Below are 19,999 nucleotides of genomic sequence, written 5' to 3'. Positions count from 1 at the left end.
ACCGTGTCCATTCACTGTGTCCCTGCAGGCGAAAGGAGTCTACGAGAAGGTGGGTGAAGCCACAGAAACAGCGCTCACCACCCTGGTCGAGAAGATGAACGTCTTCAGGACCGACGTGTCCAGCATCAGCAAAGTGGAGAGGGCAGGAATCTGCAATGGGGTAAGAGCCAAGAGTGTTTAGCTGTAGATAATTGCTTTAATTAAGCTAGAATTTTAAAATCGTTATATGGCCCCTGGTGTTGTCATGAAACTAGAGGTGTTTCAAGAGAACTGTGGGTGTTTTTGGAAAAATTTTGTTCTCACGCTTTTCTGTCTCCCATGATTATTCCCTATCTCCAGATTATGCTGATAAGAAATGAGTCATATCTTTCTGCAGTATTTTAAATTTCTTTGTGGTTAAGGATATGCTAAAGCCCCCTCCAGAGCTAACAGTTATTTAGGGTACCAATAAATTACTAGACAATTATATATAACTAGCATAAAACAATTTGTGTATTTTATGTTTTGTTCGTTAGTCCAGATATCCCGAATGCATTACATTTCTGCAGCTCTACAGCGCCATCAGTTTGTGACTCATGGGCAGCTCAGGTCTACAGAAAAAAGCTGCAATCCACAATACATGACCTGTTTTGGGTTGAGTCAAAACTGAATTGCTTTCTCAATGCAGTCGAACCGTGATTCACTTCCAGTTGGGTCCATTGAAAGTTGACTTGCTTTCTCACTGTGATCGAACCATGATTCACTTACCATTGGGTAGATTTAGAGTTGAATCACTTTCTCACTGTGATCCAACCGCAATACATTTCCAGTTGGGTTCGATTCATAGTTTAATCTCTTTCTCACTGCACTTGAACCATGTTAACATTCGATTGGAAGCAGACAGGGAGTACCTCGCTCAGTTTTGGTCTGTACCTAAGTGCAATTGTGGCGTTCTCACCTGCACAAATGAACTACACCAAGAAGAAAGCGCACAAGGGTTTGATTCAAACAGACTAAACACCCTCAGGGTGCTTTCACATCTTTTAATCTGTTTGCTGAATCGGAGTGAAACTGATACCACACTGTGGAGGAAGATGCACCTGAGTTGGATTCAAACTGACTAAACACTGCGTATGTGAAAGCACCCTTAGACACCCTGTTAGGAACACTGGTCCTTATCAGCCTCCAATCCATCCCTCTTATTAAATACACATACTCTGACTCTTTTCTCTCTTGGGGAAACAAGGGAGCACATTCCTGAGAAGGAGTGACTGACCATTAAAGCTGTTGTTTTTTCCATTGTCCCCTCCAAACGAAAGCCAAGTAAATCCCCTGTCCAAAAAAGAAACAAGAAACGTCAAGAAAAAAGCCTGCAGTGTCACCGGCTCCCCGAGGAAAAGCATAATATTTAGACAAGCCAGCTAGTTTATGAAGAGGTTAGCTAAACTCTGAACTCAGCCTGCCGGTTTGGAGTCGCACACAGACAAGAGAGAATGGCTTCCCCTTCATCCTGTGTTGTTCTTATAAAGTGCTCTCTTAGTGCCCTGAGAGCATGAGATGGATGGACGCTTTTTAAAAGCATACGTAAACCATTCTGACGTCAAAGGCAGGATTATGTATGCTTAAAAAGGTAAGGGTCAAGCAGCTTTACAGTTCCTTGGCCTTTTGGCATGAGGTCATCATCTGCTGTCATCCGAAACCCATCAGTGGAACATGCTAGGTGTGCTTGCCCCCTAGTGGTGGAAAACAATATTAGAAACAAAACCGTATCTGTGAAATTATTTTAAAAAATCTTTTTTCTCCAAAAAGAACGGGCTGATATTGGCCGTAATCCACATGTCATGACATCAGTTATAAAGTGTGGATATACTGTGTTTGTCTAGAGGATGTCTGCATGTCCTTAAAAAGTCTCAATATATCTGAACTGACATTGTACAAATGTAACGATTTAATACGTATTGAAATATTTTACATTTTAATTCACCTTGTCTTAGATTTTAAGCTTTTTATTCTATTGTTTCCCTGTGTTTACACTGTCAAGCTATAGGCAATCAATTATTAGAAAAAAAACTGTTTTCAGAGGTTCATTGTATAATTAAGAGTTCTTAACTACCAAAAGTGCTTCTACCTGGAACTCTTTCTGATAGGAAAACACTTTGTTTTAGGGTTCTACACTGAACGTTTTAGAGTTCTACACTGAACTGAGGTACAACCAAAAAAACCCTTAGGGGTTCAAAATCTTTTACATTTACTTTCCATTGTTTGAATTGCAAAAGAAGAGAAATTATTTTCTGGCCTTTTTCCACATACGTCTATGGGTTGAACTGTATTGTGTGTGTGTGTGTTTTACATTTATATCCCACCCCTTGGCAGGTGCCATTGTAACGGGATAATCAGTGTTGTTCACTTCATCTGTCAGTGGTTTTAATGTTATGGCTGATCAGTGTAAATAGCAAGAAGTCATTAATAATAGAATTGACTAAACATATATATTGTGAAGCATTTTAAATTATTACTGATTCAATAAATAAGATAAATTGAGTTATGTGATGTAGGATTTTTCAGTGCTTCTTCCATACTCGGTCAATAAAATAGTTTTAACTACTTAAGCTACTTGATGTAAAATGTGGGGGTGCTAATAGTACATGTCATTAAACTGAACTAAACTTTACTTGCTGCTCTTACTGAAAGAATCCAATAAGTGACTAACATGGGTTTTTTCTTAGATTACTTAATCATAAATTCGAGTGCATGTAAACAGGTTGATTGAATTAGTGCCAACATTTGATATTTTTTGCAGTTATTAGAATATTTTGCATATGTTAGAACCAGCAAGCAAGTACTACATCTAGTTAAAACCAAGTAGGTTTTCTAAGACTGTAACAGCATGATATCGAGCCTGTCAGTGCCAGCTCTTTTCATCTGTGTGTGTGTGTGTGCGCACGCCAAAACCTCAGCACCTGGGCTTGACAGGTGGCCACAAACAAGCTCATCCGCACACCACCCCAGAGAACAGCCGAGAATGACAGCAGCCTCATACACACAAATAGAGACACACACAGCTGACTGTTCTTTTAACTTTCAACTCTTTTGACTTGGCTCAGGTAATCAGGAAGCTGATGAATAAGGAGTTCACCCTGGAGTTTTCTCGGGACAGGAAGTCCATGTCTGTGTACTGCACGCCCACTAAGGCCGGCGTCCAGAGCAGGATGTTTGTTAAGGTACGAACCCTCCTCAACTCCAACCAGCTGGTCTGCCTCACTAACAAGACACGAATAATAAATATGTACGCATTTCTGTCTTGGTTGTTTACTGCATTGAACATCTCCAGATTATACAGATAAAAATAACTCATAGGGGTCTGGAGTGGTGCAGTATCAAAGTGTTGGCTAATTGTCGGGAGATAGCTAGTTCGAATCCCGGTGATTCTACAGCCGTCCATGGCCGGGAGAGCAAAACTGTCCATGGTCTGTGGGTGGGAGGGATGGTGTACTCTTTCTTCCCTGTCAATTACAGTGACACGAGCCAATCGTGGGTATCTGTGAGCTCACGTAATTGGGCAAGGACAGATAGCACTTTCCTGAGAGTGTGTTACACTGTACTGTGATGCAGCATGAGCAGCAATTCAAGAGAGAGAAAAAAAAAAAACAGTTGGTTGGCTTCACGTGTCTCGTTCACCTTCAGCCTCCCCATTTGTTACCTGTCATGTGATGGAGGAGAGCTGGCCAGTGGGTAGTAATTGGCACATTGCAAAATTGGGGAGAAAACAGGAGGAAATGTTGATGAATAAAGAAAGAAAGAAAGTCATGACTTTCCTCCAGTATTAAAAATTTGCCTATAAAATCTTTATATTTAAATTTTGTAAATGCATTCAAACACACAGCATTGAAGTAATCAATAAACATTACACACAACTTTCCACTCTTTCCACTAGTCCTAACAAAAAAAATTCTTAATAAAGAATGCTAAAAATGAATATTATAAATAAATAGAAATTGTCATTCTTGAAAAAATATTTTTCATTTGCCCTTAGTCCCCAGGAATTCTATTAACTTTATCCATTCCCTGTGTAACTGGGGTATAAATATAAGGTTGCACTTTAAAATCCCTTTGTCATCCATTACCATGTGAAAAAACAAAGAACTTTGAACACAACATGGACAGATGGTAGTTGATCTGCATAAATAAATAACATTTTACCATGTTTTCAGAATTGTAAGGTGTGGGTTTACTCTCTAGTATGTGCCATGTATGTATGCCTTGATGTATGTTACAGTTTTGTCTAATAATCCCGTTTATTAGTGTATTTATGGTAGATGCTCTAGTCCAGCAGTTACAAAATAATGGCACTAATATAACCCTGGAAGTGTCATAGCTGCCCTAGTGGAGGTTAGCATCTTAGTGCTGGTGATTAGACAAGCAAAAACTACTTATAATATGAATTACAAGGTTTCAGCATTAATAGCTATAAGATTACTTTCTCTTAAGGATTTAATTACATGAGTTTTTCAAGCCTGACAGAGGGTTTCAGATCAGGACTGTGGAAAAGGCTTACACTTAGGAAATAATATAACATCAAATGGGGCTAAAGAAAAAAAAAACAAACAAACAAAAAAAACCACTAGTCTACATCAGGGGTCTCTGAAATGCTCATAAAACTAAAAATGCTCTGCATGTTAGTGCAGCATTAATGTTATGTTTTCCACTTTCACTGAAGCAGTTCTTGATCTTTACATCTTTACAGCAAAATCAATAGTAGCCATGTTTTTATATCTTATTCATTTGGAGCATGGTGCATAAATATTAACTAGCCTCTTAAATTCCAGGATACACTGTACTGCATGCATTCATTTATCCTACTTAAGGATTCTGTTACATTCCAAAATGTTCACACAGTATTTTACTAACCATTTAATATGATGCATAGTCTTGAGCTAAAGTGCCTTATAACTACATTTAGGTTCATGTAAAGGAATTTCATTCTCTCTTCATCAGGCACATATGCACTTCCATCTCGTGTCTCATTTTGTCTCCATCTTTTCTCATCATCTGTTCTCTTCCTGATAGGGAGCACCAGAGAGCGTGATTGAGCGGTGCACACATGTACGGGTGGGCACGGGGAAGGTGCAGCTGACTATGGCTGTGAAGGAGGAGCTGATGGGGACGATCAGAGAGTGGGGCACGGGCAAGGACACACTGCGCTGTCTGGCACTGGCCACACGGGACACCCCCCCTCGCAAGGAGCAGATGGACCTGGAGAACTCGGCCAAGTTCTCAGAGTATGAGGTCAGGGAAAGGGAAAGTGTTTGTAAAAGCATGTGTTGAATTGTAAGCGTGTTTTCCCGTTATTTCACAATTAAAGGAAATACAGCCTTTGGGGGTTTTTTGGTTTTGTTTTGTTTTGTTTTTTGATAGAGTATACAAAACATGTAAACTTTGAAGATGCATAAGTGTTTTAGATCTTATTTCAAAGATGATTGCAATATTTTAGAAAAAAGTGGCAGTAGTTCTGGTAATTTCTTTAGACTTCTGTTTAAAAAAATTTCAGAATAGATCTGTGCTGCTTTTTTTTTTTCTAAGAGGCAATTTATAAGGCATACAGATATTCACCAGAAGTGTATCAGTGCTTGATTCTGAGTTTTTCATATATATGATTTTGTAGTCGGACCTAACCTTCGTCGGTTGCGTGGGCATGTTGGACCCACCTAGGAAGGAGGTGATCGGCTCAGTGAAGCTGTGCAGTGAGGCAGGCATCCGCGTCATCATGATCACGGGAGACAACAAGGGCACGGCTGTGGCCATATGCAGGCGCATCGGGATCTTCTCGGAGGATGAGGACGTCGAGGGCAAGGCGTACACGGGTCGTGAGTTTGACGACCTCTCTGTCGAGGCACAGAGAGAGGCGGTGAAACGTGCACGCTGCTTCGCTCGTGTTGAACCCGCACACAAGTCCAAGATCGTGGCCTACCTGCAGTCCTTTGATGAGATTACAGCCATGGTGAGAGCGAGAGAGAGTCTGACTTCACCTGTGCCATGTGCTGTATTCAGGGCTGTCAGGATTATTACATAATTGAATGACCACAAATATATGAGCTGACAGCAGTCATCCAAACTCAGTTACAGTGCAGCACACAGCACATGAATTAGCTGAGCTTTCAACATTTGGCTGAAGAACTAAATCTGATCTGTAGGATTTGCTCTAAAATTAGTTATTTACTAAATGCATTCATTGCATCTACCTACATACTGGGGAAAAATGCTTCAAAAGCGAGCGTAAAAATATTTTAGTTGTATACTTGTTGTTTACATCCTTCTTTTTTAAAACAAAATGATGTCGGGGTTTTAGGAAAGCCAGAGTTTTAAAAAATGGTATTTAGAGTAAATATTTAAATGTTTTAACTAATTCATCTTTGCTAATTAAGAGTGGGCGATATGACAGAAATAACACGATTCTTGAAAATGATTGAGCAATAAAGTAGTATTGCATAAATAATAAGTTGTTATAAATAATAAAATAAAAATAACATTTTTGTTTATTTAAAAATTAGCATAAAAGAGGGGAAATGTTACAAATTAAGTACAAAATTTTAATATCACATCAGCTGCTTCTCGTCAGTTTGTAATTATTATTATTTTTTTTTTTTTGTAAATTAATAAAATATCACAATATCCCCAATATCTCAGAACGCACATTTTGACATTATTTGTCATGATTGCAATACTATTTCATCATATCACTCAGCCGTATTACAAAGGCCCTAATGTAATGTTAAAGAGTAGCTGTTGGAATGAACAACATGGATTTAGATCTAGTTGCAAAGACAAGCACAAAATCACAGCTTTGGTTACACTGTATTTTCAAGCCCAGTGAATGAGTCCAATAATCTGAAAAGGAAATTAGTCCAATTTGCAAAATCTGCTAAGTTACCCAACCCCAGCTGTAGTTCATTCCCTGTGGCTGTTCCAAAGACTCTTCTGTTATTTGGTGTTTAACTATCAGCATGATAGTACAAGATGCTTCACAGTAATAGGCAGTGAGGGGAGTTCTGTAGCTAAAGGATTGTTGCCTTCCAGTTATTAGACTTATACTGGAATAGTGGCATAAAACTGACAGTTAAATCGTTAATCACAGCTTATGACAATCATCAGCTAAAATCTCAGGATTGTGACAATTATGTTGCTACATGATATTGTATCCCAGTGACAAGAATTGTTTCAATCTGGCAGACCTGGTACCAAAGTTATTCTTGAACTTGGACCTCTCCTTCATGCTGCCTGGGCAATTTACACTCCTAGAAATAAATGCAAGCTAAGAAATATTTTCTGTAATTACCCCCAAATTGGCTAAAATACAAAGTCACTAAGGCTTGTGCATCCCAACATGCCTCACTGATTTCTGTTCCCAGCATTGCTCAAGGCCTACAGTTCTCAGCTAGCTTTATCTCACAGATGAGGACAGATAGCATAAAAATTATTTTACTGTGGTGGACAGCTAACTTGCTGTGGTGAAATGGTTTAAAAAACAAGCTTAACAAGCTTAAGGGTTGTTGTAGGTTAAGGCATAGCCGTTAAACACACCTCAATATAAAAAACATTCACTGTTCTGTCTAATCAGGGTTTGATCATATCTGCATATTGAAAATGTTGGAATCCACTACATTAACCCTTAATTAACCTCCACCTCCTAACTCGCTCCATCTCTTTCAGACTGGCGATGGTGTGAACGACGCCCCTGCTCTGAAGAAGGCCGAAATTGGCATCGCCATGGGCTCAGGCACGGCCGTGGCCAAGTCCGCCTCCGAAATGGTGCTCTCCGACGACAACTTCTCCACCATCGTGGCCGCTGTGGAGGAGGGCCGAGCCATCTACAACAACATGAAGCAGTTCATCCGCTACCTCATCTCCTCGAACGTGGGAGAGGTCGTCTGGTGAGTCATCCCAGCCTGGCCACTTCACACCAAATAAATCCAACACTGTTGCCTTTAAGTGATTCAGACTGAGCTGGAGCTGAATCATAATTCCATGGGTTTTCAAACTGTTTGCAGCCGGAGACATTTTCTGGTGTAAAAATATTTCCACAAATATCCAAATGATTGTAGCGCATATTTATTATTAATATAATTGGACTGTTCAAGATTTAATACATTATACAGTGTTGTACGATTTTCTTTATTTATTGGCGACGTTAGAGCTTTTTTTCCACTTACAGAAGCACAAACCCAGAGTTAAGACGTACTTTCAATAAATTTTTTTAAATCATATTAACACTTTTTTTTTTTTTTTTTTTTTTTTTTTTAGAATCAATTTGACATTATTTCTGCTTGTTTTTTATGTTATGGAGCTGTAAAGCCCATGGAAACCAATTCAGTTGTTTTATTACATAGTGCTTTTAGCACAACCGATTTTCACACTGATTATTGTATTATTTAATTTGTGTTTCGTTAGCATTTACATAGCATTAGTCAGCATTTATATTTTGACTACGTTTTGACCATTTCTCATCAGAAATACACTAGACAGTGCACACCCACGAACTACAATAATAGTGGTCGAAACACGCTGCAAGAGACAAACTATAGGCAATACGAGCAACTTGTCACCTGCTAGTGTGAATTGAGTAAGCCTAAATCATATTTGTGTATTTGTATTTGTGTAAATTGTGCATACTCTGAAGTCAGAATGCTGAACTTTATACATTACACACAGTAAATCTAGTATATCTCCATTGTGCTCATTTTGTATACATTTAGATAGTATATATTAGATTTGTGTATGTGGCCATCTGCATATACTTATTCATACACTGTCATATTTGTGTGCCTACTGTTTTTTTTTTTTCCACTAACATTCACTTTCTCTCTGTTCTCTTTTTCCCTTCCAGCATCTTCCTGACTGCCATCCTGGGTCTTCCTGAGGCTCTGATCCCTGTGCAGCTGCTGTGGGTGAATCTGGTAACAGATGGTCTGCCTGCCACAGCGCTGGGCTTTAACCCCCCTGACCTGGACATCATGGTGAAGCCTCCTCGCAACCCCAAAGAGCCACTAATCTCCGGCTGGCTCTTCTTCAGATACCTCGCCATCGGAGGTGAGATGTGCTGTTGTGTACGTTGCTCTTACAGACCAATACACTCATGTGTAAATAGCTGGATTGTTATGTTGTACATGATTACTTAGCTGATATTCAGTGTTTGTTTTTACAAAGTCTGTGGAGTGACATGGTGGTTACATTTTAATAAGTTGTGGCCACAAATGACTATATTAAGGCCATGAGTTGAGTTTCTCACACCTGTTTCATTGCCACAAATTGGTCATATAGAGAAATCAGTTGAGTTAGACTGTTATGCATCATGAATCACGCATAAAAACATACTGGAGTCACAGGTTTCCAATCCTGGTCCTGGATTATCCTCTGCCCTGCACATTTTTGTGTTCTCCCAGCTCTAACACACTCAGTTTTACTCAGGAAAAATACTAAAATGTGTAGGGACAGGTGTATTCAAGGACCAGTGTTAGGAACCTGTGCTTTAAGCAAATTCTCAACATGAATAGACTTTAGTAGACCAAATAATTAACTGGTAAGACATATACGTCATGTGACATGTATGTCTGTCATACCAGTATGACATTCCCAAAACGTATTAATTTGTGGGCCCAGGTTACACAACATAATAATTCATGGCCACTTTGAAATATCAACTTGTTGCCATGTCTTATGTAAAGAATAAAACAACGGCGTGTGCTGTGATTGGAAAATAATCCACGCCATGGTGGTGTGATATCATTACCACCCCAAAGTGGATTATTATACTATAACAGCATCCTGAATTGTTTTAGTCTTTTTATACCACAGTGATTTTCCAATGATTACAATGTAAATTTATTAAAGAATGTCACACTGTTGTTTAAATTGTTTATAGTTACATTTAATGTTGTGGAACTTTGATGAGACAAGTTGATCTTATTAGTCCTATTTTATTGATTGGCATAAAAAAGAGCGTGCTAACACTGGACATTTTGCTCATCTGATGAATGAGATTTGCTCCTGTGTTTATCATTTTCTTCTTGTTTTTTTTCTTCAGGGTATGTGGGACTGGGAACAGTTGGTGCTGCCACCTGGTGGTACCTGTATGATGAACACGGTCCACAGGTGTCTTTCCAGCAGCTGGTGAGTTCATTTGATAAACTTTAATTAAATACATTGTTAAACAAAATACTCAGCTCATTGAGAGCAAACTCTCATTCTGTGTCATCATGACTGATCATTCTAATAATTATATCGGTTCAGTTTAGTGAGTTAATTTAATTCCAATTAATCATTCTTTGTTAGCTTTTTTAATAAATTAGTCATGTATAGTATGGTAAGCTCAAGTCTAGTAGTTTCTGGTCTAGAGAAAAGGTTCCTGCAACCTTTGGTTCCTGAAAAAATTTCCTGACTTCCTGAAAAGTTTCCTGCAGTGGAGTCTTGCGTGGAACATCACACTGATATCACACATATCATTATGAATTGATTTAGTCTAATCGTGCGTTTGGTGCTGATGTGGCTTTACCTCACTGCTCCTATGGCTTGTGTTTCTGTGCAGCGTCACTTCATGCAGTGTACTGAGGATAATCCCATGTTCGAGGGCATCGACTGTGAAGTGTTTGAGTCCCGCTATCCTACCACCATGGCCCTCTCTGTGCTCGTTACTATAGAGATGTTTAACGCATTGAACAGGTGAGGAATATTGCCATAGACCTAACTGGAGAAATAGTTTAACCTGTGGTACAGAGAACCAAAGAGTTAAAGATGAACTGCAATTGTTATTCAATAAAATTTATTAAAATGTTTAGTTAGAGATACAGCAGACTAGTTTATCTGTCTGCCTTCTTTCAGTCTTTCAGAAAACCAGTCTCTGCTAAGGATGCCTCCATGGGTTAATGTCTGGCTTTTGGGAGCCATCTTACTCTCCCTGTCTCTCCATTTTCTCATATTGTATGTGGAGCCACTACCAGTAAGTGTACTGTGCAGATACCCACTCATTCCGCTATCCTGTCTTTCTTCCATTTAATGAGATAGAACTACACCAGATTGCTGGTCTTGTTCTAACTTAGTCTGTTGTCTAATTAACATTCTTTCCCCCCTCCGTCCTCCTCCTCTCGCTCTCTCTCAGCTGATATTTCAGGTCACTCCTCTCTGCTGCTCCCAGTGGATCGTTGTCCTCAAGATCTCCTTCCCTGTCATCCTCTTGGACGAGGCACTCAAGTACATCTCCCGACACCATTTAGAAGGTGCCTTATATGCACAAACAATATCTGTAATCTTCTGACAATCCAATTATGGTCATTTTACAGTATAACAGCAAGCTTAGATTAGATCATGCAATAACGCCAAGATTAGATAAGATCGTGCATTTCGACATGTTTTATATACTCACTAGCCACTTTAATAAGAACAGAGATAATGGGGAAAAATATGAACTCAGTGACTTTGACTGTGCCACGGTTGCTGGTGCCAGGAGGGCTGGTTTGATTATTTCAGTACTGAGCCCCTTGGATTTTCACACACAACAGCATCTAGAGTTTACACAGAATGGTGCGAAAAAAGCAAAAACATCCAGTGAGCAGCAGTTCTGTGAAGGAAAATGCTTTGATGGGAGAGGTCAGAGGAGAATGGCCAGACTGGTTCAAGCTGACAAGAAGGCTACAGTAACTCAAATAACCACTCTTTACAACCACGATCAGTAGAAAAGCCTTTCAGAAAGCATAACATGCCAGCCTTTGGGTGGATGAGCTACAACAGCAGAAAACCAGATTGGGTTCCACTCCTGTCAGTCAGGATCAGTAATCTGAGGCCATGGTTGGCACAAGCTTACAGAAATTGGACAGCTGAAACTGGACCAGGCGACATTTTTCCAGTCTTCAACTGTCCAGGTTTTGGTGATCCTGTGCCCACTGTAGCCTCAGATTCCTATTCTTGGCTGACAGGAGTGGACCCCAACCTGGTTTTCTCCTGTTGTAGCCCATCCACCCCAAGGTTGGCATGTTATGCTTTCCGAAAGGCTTTTCTGCTGACAATGGCTGTAAAGAGTGGTTATTTGATTTACAGTAGACCTCCTGTCACCTCAAACCAGTCTGGCCATCATAAGGTGTTCCTTAGACTGCTGTGTGGGAAAATCCCAGGAGATCTGCAGCTTCTGAAATACTCAAACCAGCCCATCTGGCATCAACAGCCAGTCACATTTTTATTTAGATTAACAAAGCCACAAGATGTTAAATCAAGCATGTAAGAGTGTGTAACCAACATTAATAAAATTATCCCTACATTTTGATTCATTTGTACTCTCCTCTAAAGAAAATGATTTAATGGATAAACTGAAAAGCAGCTTACTGTGTAGTTTTATGTAAGTGTAGTTTCTAAGTCTTTGCTGTAGATAAATTTTTTAATTAAAGATTTGTTTGGCATAGGCATGTTATAGAGACATATTGAGACACATCACAATACCGTCGCCTCCCGTGGCATTAGTAACTTATAAGATGTCTTTTCTGTATACGGTACATATGTTTTGGATGTTTTCCTTTCATAATTGAGACTGAACTTGACATTTTCTGTAGGCGAGAGCACAAATTAGTGAAACCGTGGCACTTAATTAATTCAAGAAGTAGCAAATTAGGAAAACTAATGAAGTGTGTGTGTTACAATTTCATGACCATATAAAATGAAAAATGTCACAGTAAATTAAATTATGCAAGTTTTTCTACATTGTGCACACACCAAAACATCTTTTAAAGTGAATTTCCATGATTCAGGAGCATTGTTATTAGCCAATCTTTTGTTTGACTTGTTGATAATCATAACTTGCTGTTACAATACAGATACACAGAGACACACTCATTGAAAGACAGATGGGCAACACCATAAACATAAAAGCTTGCTGTTAGCCAGCTCTTTCGTTCAAACCACATCAAGCTTATGGTTATGTCGTTCCTTTGTGTAAGTTGTACTCTGATTGTACTTTTGATTCATGAGTTTGAATCCTGACTAGTGGGTAGATTTTGGCAGGTGAACAAATTAGGGGGAAAAAATAGCCATAAATAAAGTAATCCACCTCATTCACTTTTTGGTATTGTTAGTAAAACTGGTGTATCTTGGATTTGCTAAGCGCCATATGGAGAATGGGGCCCAAAGGGCTTAAGATTGACTTGTAAACCCTCTCAAGACATTTCTGTTTTGAAAATTTCTTTTTGTTTTGTTTTTTTCCCTTTCTTACACTCTCATGGTGTCTGTGTGACGTTCCCTCTCACTGCATATTCAAGCATTATTTCTCTTCTTTTGTGTTTGTTCTCTAGGGGAAGAGGAGGCGAGGTACAGGAAGAGTCGGCAGCTGAAATTCTAGGACGGCTCCTCTTGCTCCAGCACACACACTCGGACACACGCACATACACTCATTCTCTTTTCCCCATTTCCTTTTTATGATATATCAGACAGCACTCACACACTCCTGTTTGCCTCTCTTCTCTAAATCATCCTACCTGCAGGCCCGGTCACCACTAGAAACAATCTGGGCTGTGTCTGAGTGCGTGAGTGTCTGAGTGCGTGAGTGTCTGAGTGTCTGAGTGCGTGAGTGTCTGAGTGCGTGAGTGTCTGAGTGCGTGAGTGTCTGCACCTGTGTGAGTGTGTATTGTCGTGTAACAGCACAAACATGGCCTCCATAACACAATGTTGCGTGATAAACCGTGAAAGTTCGTTAGGGATTCTCTTTTATTTGGCTTCTTGGCTTCCATGCAGTAGATATTAGTGCAATAACTGGAGCTAGAACTGGGAGAGCAGAGGAAAAGGTCACAGTTTAAAGGTCACGTTGTGTTTTGCTTGTTGAATTAAGATTTTGGATCACGTTCAAGCCACAGATGGACAGTTCATTCCATCCCAGGGCCGTGGGAGGTGCAGGAAGAGAAACGCCATCTGGACAGCTCCATGTCCGTGTGTGTGTGTGTGTGTGTGTGTGTGTGTGTGTGTGTGTGTGTGTGTGTGTGTGTGTGTGTGCAGGGACAGATGCAAGGCCAGTTTAATTGACTAGTCACCTATAGTCTCACACCATGTACATTATTTGTTTAAGGCGCATTTCCACCGAGGTCAAAGCACCTTGTTATTGAAGCTGTGGTGTCCCTTTTTTGATTTTACATTATTGTGTGAATATGAACAATTCATGTAGGTTTCAAAAGCAATTTCACATGTTTTTGTCACAAATTTGCCAGTTCTGTGCCATTTTGAATAGAAAACGTTTTAGTAATCAGTTGTCATTCTTTGAAGATTGCAGTTGACCAATAAGCAGCATTCGGCATGGCAAGCCCCCCCCCCCCAATAGTACAAAAAGTATCTAAGATCAAGCAGGAGTTAAAAAGGTTCATGGATCTGGTGGAAAAATCCCGGGTTCCTGAAACTGTTCTCTTGAGTGGAGATGCTCTAAAAGTTCCTGTACCCCTGAAAGCATCCTAGCCACCTATAAACATTTCTGGGTACCTTTAAAAGTTCCTTTGGTGGAAATGCGCCTTTTTTTTTTTTTTTTTTTAAACTCCAAAGCCTCAAAATTGTTCCGAAGTTTTTTAGTTAAAGACTCCCAGCTGCGGTTTTACAGCGTTTTACAGACGAGCAGCTCCAGGGAGTCTGTAGGCCCAAGTTGGTGATGTTTACCCACGAGCACTTCATTTTTTGCTTGTTTACTTACCCTGAAATGTCCTGATAGACCTATCATCTGTGTTTTCTTGGGAATCGTGCTGAGGGGTCGTTTAGCTGAGTCACGTAGCTCTTTATTTGACACGCGTAAATCGACTGACTCTGAAGCGAACAGGCTCTCTAACAGGCTCCTTCTCTCGTTTCACATTTTATATGAATTTCACAGGAACACTAGTCACCAGGAGCTGCTAGCAAACCCATTTCCAAAGAAAAGGATTGATTCCTGTTAGTGAGTGAGAGAAAGAGGATGTAGAGCTGTAAAGAAGGTTCAGAAAATAGCGCAGTTCCGTGTAAAATATAATCTGCAAGAAGCCTCAGCATGTATAAACATACCTGAAGCCTTTTACGCTAGGATAAGGATACACACCCACATGGGAGGAGAGGGTGCCTCTTTGCTTTTAACACACACACACACACACACACACACACACACTGAGAGAGAGAGAGAGAGAGAGAAAGAAACACATTTAAATATACAGAGCAAGGTGTCTTATGAATGTATGTTCACTTCCTTATGAATGCGAAACTGCTTTTATTTGTTTTTCTTTTTATTTGAAACTGGTTTGCTTCTACTCATATCTTTTTCGTACCCATTTCAACCTCAAGTTCCGTTCAGACGGAATTCATTTCATCGTCTAAAAAATCTCTGGAGTTTTACTGTTGACAGACTCGCCACCTCCTCCAGTGCTTCTCCAACCTAGCTCCGTGGGATTTTTTTTTTCGTGTGTGTGTGTGGTTTTTTTTTATGAATATCAGTAATAATAATAATAATAATGTATTTGACTGAAAGAACCCAGGTGGTTTATTTAGCTTGTCCATTTTGCTGTTCAAGGTGTAATGCTCTCAATATCTGATTATGGGCCTCTGTGTGTGTGTGTGTTTGTGTGTGTGTGTGTGTGTGAGAGAGTGCGAGTGTGCGCGCAGGGATTTAGCAGAGCAGCTACTTCCATTGCCTATGTGCCACTATGTTGACCTTGATAATATAGATATTGGGAGATGTAATGTAATATCTGTCCAAGTCTTGATGCACTTCTCATTGTGACAGATGTGCTTATGTGAAACGTATAGCCTACAGTGTGTCGGCGGCCATTTTATAAAAAAGTCTTTATGACAGCAGTCTTTTTAGCTCTATGTACCGGTTTGAAAAAAAAAATCATCCATATACCGGTTTGAACTGCTCTGGCAGAACTTTGAGAAACATCGGGCATCATCTACAGAGTGGCTGGTTTGTGTTGTACATCTGTTCGATTCGGAATAAACAGACTGTAGAACTCAAAGCCCAGCGTACTGACATAACGGCAATAAGGCCTCGTCCCCTCACTGTGGCTACACAAACCACTGGCAGTCCAAGCAACAGAAACCATGGGCTTGTACAGCCTCGCTAATTACTACTGATCTCTTTCCAATCTGTACAGGAGAAAAAAAGATTGCATGGAACCTTGTTACTGTAATTAATAACCTATACAGTATGTAATATTTAAGTTTTTTTTAAAAAAAAAACTTAACCTATTTACCAGCAGCAAAAGAAATGAATGATTTTTTTTTTTTCAAGGGCGTGGCATCAGGGGATCTTGTTCTGTTTGTGTATAGCAGAGTTTGCTTATTAATAGTTTGCTTTTAAAGGTTGATGGAGATCTTTTACTTACTTATTTTGTGCTTGAAAAGTTGTAAAATAAAGTTAAGAATCATGCTAATAATATTTGAGAATTTTTTTTTTTTTTTTTTAAGTTGGTTTGAGAATAGCTGAGAATTTTTTTCCCCCAGATCCTTTCAGCCCCTGTTCACTTCACCACTTAAACAAGAATTTGTGTTCAGACTAAAATGGTACAACATCTAATAAGCTAAAGCAATGCACCTAGATACAGAGTTAATCAGAGTTAAAATGATGATAATAAAAGAACCACTTAATGCGTGCAATGTATATTTTATATATATATATATATATATATATATATATATATATATATATATATATATATATATATATATATATATATATATGGATGTATAAGTTCTGTAAGAGAGGGAGGCATGAGCAGGGGCTGATTTGAGTTATATTCTGGTTTACACATGCCAATGTTGAATGCTGGGTAATGAAGTTTTTAAAGTGTGTACATTTTGAAGGGCTTAGGGGTGGGTACAGTGGCTCCAGTGGCTCCAGAGGCCCGGGATTGTAATCGTGCATCTGTGTACGTGTTTATCAGAGAAAGGCAACATCATCTAATTTATTAATATTTTATTCATCAGTTGATGCTGGCTAATTATTAATTCACCAGATTTCCTGCTATAAATGTTGACAGTTCTGAACTACTTTTTTTTTTTTTTTTTTTAACCTTCTGTTGTAGTAAAGACATAAAGACATCATACAGTTGTCTATGTGTTAACTGATAAATTGTCAAGCTTTACCTGGGAACCCTGTTTTATGTGCACAGTTTCTGCTGAGCAGCATCTGGAGCCTTGTACCCACTACTGAGTACGGAATTTCTGCATTGCATTGGTAATATTGATTGTGCATACATAATTTTATATATATGATAAAGACATGGAAATAATAAAGATTATTTATCTTGTTATTTATTTAAGGTGTATGTTTTGTGCTGTGGAGCCTTTACCCATTATTACTATTACCACTAATCACCTTTTTATAAATCTTTTTGATATCTTTGTGATTTTGTAATAACTATTGGTAACCACCAGATGGCAGAGTGGTGCTGTACTAGATTTATGTTCAACACAAATATGTTAGATGTGCACAAAGAATAATTCAGCTTTTAGAGATATAATTTGAGAGAGATTAGAATTTAAAGGCAATTTTATAATATTTTACTGTACATCTTCTCAAGTTATAGATGATAGAAGTGAGCTGGATATTGACATGATTGAAGGAACTCATCCATAATCAGAGGTTTACACAGATCACAAGCAGCACATCAATTGTGTTTTGTGAAGAAATAAGAATTTGTGAGTAGGTGGTGACCTAAAACTATTAGTAACCCATTTATATGATTTAGGAATATTCTCTACACTTTCACCCTTGTTAAGAAATGCCTTAATTTTCTACAGCAAATAACTGCAAGTGAAATAGTTTGCATTAGTAACAGGTAAACACGAGAGGGATTTCAGGTTCTATTTGCAACATCATATTTCCAGTTATTATTTTTCAATATTCATGTTTTCAATGTTAATCATTTTTTAATGGACTTAATGGACTTTTAATGGACAGAATGACCACAGAGAATGGTGCAGTCTTGCAGTCTGGGTGAAAACACTCATACCTTTCAATACTTATTGTAATAAGTCAGCAAAGCTTACCTGTTTACTAAAATTACTTAAAAGAAGCACCAATCAATATCCTATCCCAGCACACTTATAGAACTTATAAGGTCTAGCAACAAATACTTAACTCATTAGAGCTAAGCACTAGATTTAGAAACATGAGATTAAACATGCTACTAAACTTCAAGACATCTGGTTAATTAGGTTGTTGACATGGTGTGATTGCACATCACTGTAATTATAAAATTGCACTGTACTATAATCTATATTATAATTTTCTGCCATTCTGAGCTAATAAAAAATGCACCTACATGAGGTACAGAAGTAAAACCACCTCAGTGATCAACCACAAGAAGCGTCCATTAATGCACATCCTTTGTTACGTCAATTATACACATTCTGACGCTGCATGTCTAAGAAAACCTGTCCATAGCCCAGAAAGAGTGTGTGTGTGTGTGTGTGTGTGTGTGTGTGTGTGTATACAAACATCAGGTGAATTATGTTCTTAACCTTTGTCTATGGTGAGTGTTGCACAGCAATTTAATTATATGATTGCCACTTTATTTAGAAGTAGTTAACAGTTTATATAAAATGCTGTGATTGTAGAAGTGAGTCTTGGAAGAAGAGCCAATAGCTTCACAATAACTTGTATAAAGACATCAGGTTAATTGTGCTGACCTTGAGTGATGCCAAGAGCTGCACAACACATTAATTATTAAACTGGCAATTTATTAACTAATAGTTAATAGTTAACTAAAAATAAAGATTCTGCATAGTCCAGTTTGGGTGAGTCTGTGTCCACTGTAGCCTCAGATTCCTGTTTTTGGCTGACAGGAGTGGAACCTGATGCAGTCTTCTGCTCTTGTAGCTCATCTGGCTCAAGGTTCGTCATGTTGTGCGTTCTGAGATGCTTTTCTGCTCACCACGGTTGTAAAGAGTGGTTAGTTGAGTTCTAGCCTTTCTGTCAGCTAGAACCAGTCTGGTCATTCTCCTCTGACCTCTCTCATCAACAAGGTGGTTCCACCCACACAACTGCAGCTCACTGGATTTTTTTTTTTCGCACCGTTCTGTGTAAACTCTAGAGTCTCTTGAGCATGAAAAGCCACAGCAAATCAGCAGTTTCTGAAATACTCAAACCAGCCCATCAGAGTGCTTTTCTTTTGCACCACCTGGGAGCTATAGATGCATTTTTAATATAGAAATTTATAAATAATGACTACTAATTTATAAAGTGCCAGTTTAATAATTACGGAGGTGTGCCATATATGACACCAAGTCAACAGCACACTAGACCTGATGTCTTTAAGTTCAGGTAAATTTAAGTTCATTAAGTTAAAGTACAGTAATATTATCTTTTATAAGGGACAGAACAGCCAAAAGCTGGCTACTCATGTCTTGTCACAAAATCTCTACCATCCCAACTGGTGCTATTTGTAAAAAAGGGGGGCACAATTTATCTGGTCAGGACAGGAAGGTGTTCAGGTCTTATGACCACTGATTTTGGTGGAGCAGGGTGACATTAATAATGGCATCAAACAAAATTAAATCAAGATGCCCAATTACAACTCAAAACAAAACCTCACAAAAGACCTGAAACTAGCCCAAAAATCAGGCATTGAAAAAGGAAGACTCATTTATCTTCTTTTTTTCTCCTTTGTGTGGAAAACAAGGTCACTATGATCCTCTTACAATCTTTGGAAGAATGTATCTTACAAAAGAAATCGTTCTGTAAATCATAAACACAGTGGCTGCACTTATATTTTGCCTTTGTTCGCAGAAATCTATTAAATTTAATAGCGATTATTTGCTATAAAAGAAGATCTTGGTGGCCATAGAGAAGTTATAAGCTAGATTGACAAACTGGCAACTCTGTCATTAACTGTCCTGTCAGCTGCTCTTCCTCCACTGAAAATGATCACAGAACGAGCATGAGGCAGCGGAAGATCCCAATCTGTCTCTATTAGTGCTTGTTGCAGTTCCCATTTTCGAACATTAGGTCCAATAAAACTCTATGGAGCTAAATGGGGCAGGGCAT

General features: G+C 38.8%; 1 protein-coding gene across 1 annotated transcript in view; it reads left to right on the top strand.

Annotated features, from left to right (window-relative positions):
* Nucleotides 1-17,265, top strand: part of atp2a3 (ATPase sarcoplasmic/endoplasmic reticulum Ca2+ transporting 3) — an 82,145-nt gene extending 64,880 nt beyond the window's left edge. The window contains exons 11-21 of the mRNA XM_026922130.3: nucleotides 29-160; nucleotides 3,084-3,200; nucleotides 5,047-5,265; nucleotides 5,642-5,977; nucleotides 7,687-7,907; nucleotides 8,861-9,063; nucleotides 10,058-10,143; nucleotides 10,559-10,692; nucleotides 10,852-10,969; nucleotides 11,129-11,246; nucleotides 13,305-17,265. Of these exons, the coding sequence (XP_026777931.1) occupies nucleotides 29-160; nucleotides 3,084-3,200; nucleotides 5,047-5,265; nucleotides 5,642-5,977; nucleotides 7,687-7,907; nucleotides 8,861-9,063; nucleotides 10,058-10,143; nucleotides 10,559-10,692; nucleotides 10,852-10,969; nucleotides 11,129-11,246; nucleotides 13,305-13,351 (1,731 nt within the window). The 3' untranslated portion in view covers nucleotides 13,352-17,265. The remainder of the gene's footprint in view (nucleotides 1-28; nucleotides 161-3,083; nucleotides 3,201-5,046; nucleotides 5,266-5,641; nucleotides 5,978-7,686; nucleotides 7,908-8,860; nucleotides 9,064-10,057; nucleotides 10,144-10,558; nucleotides 10,693-10,851; nucleotides 10,970-11,128; nucleotides 11,247-13,304) is intronic.
* Nucleotides 17,266-19,999: the final 2,734 nt, after the last annotated feature.

This window comes from Pangasianodon hypophthalmus, chromosome 27 (assembly GCF_027358585.1).
Source record: "Pangasianodon hypophthalmus isolate fPanHyp1 chromosome 27, fPanHyp1.pri, whole genome shotgun sequence".
NCBI classification, from domain to species: domain Eukaryota; kingdom Metazoa; phylum Chordata; class Actinopteri; order Siluriformes; family Pangasiidae; genus Pangasianodon; species Pangasianodon hypophthalmus.
This window is presented reverse-complemented; position numbering and strand designations above follow the sequence as displayed.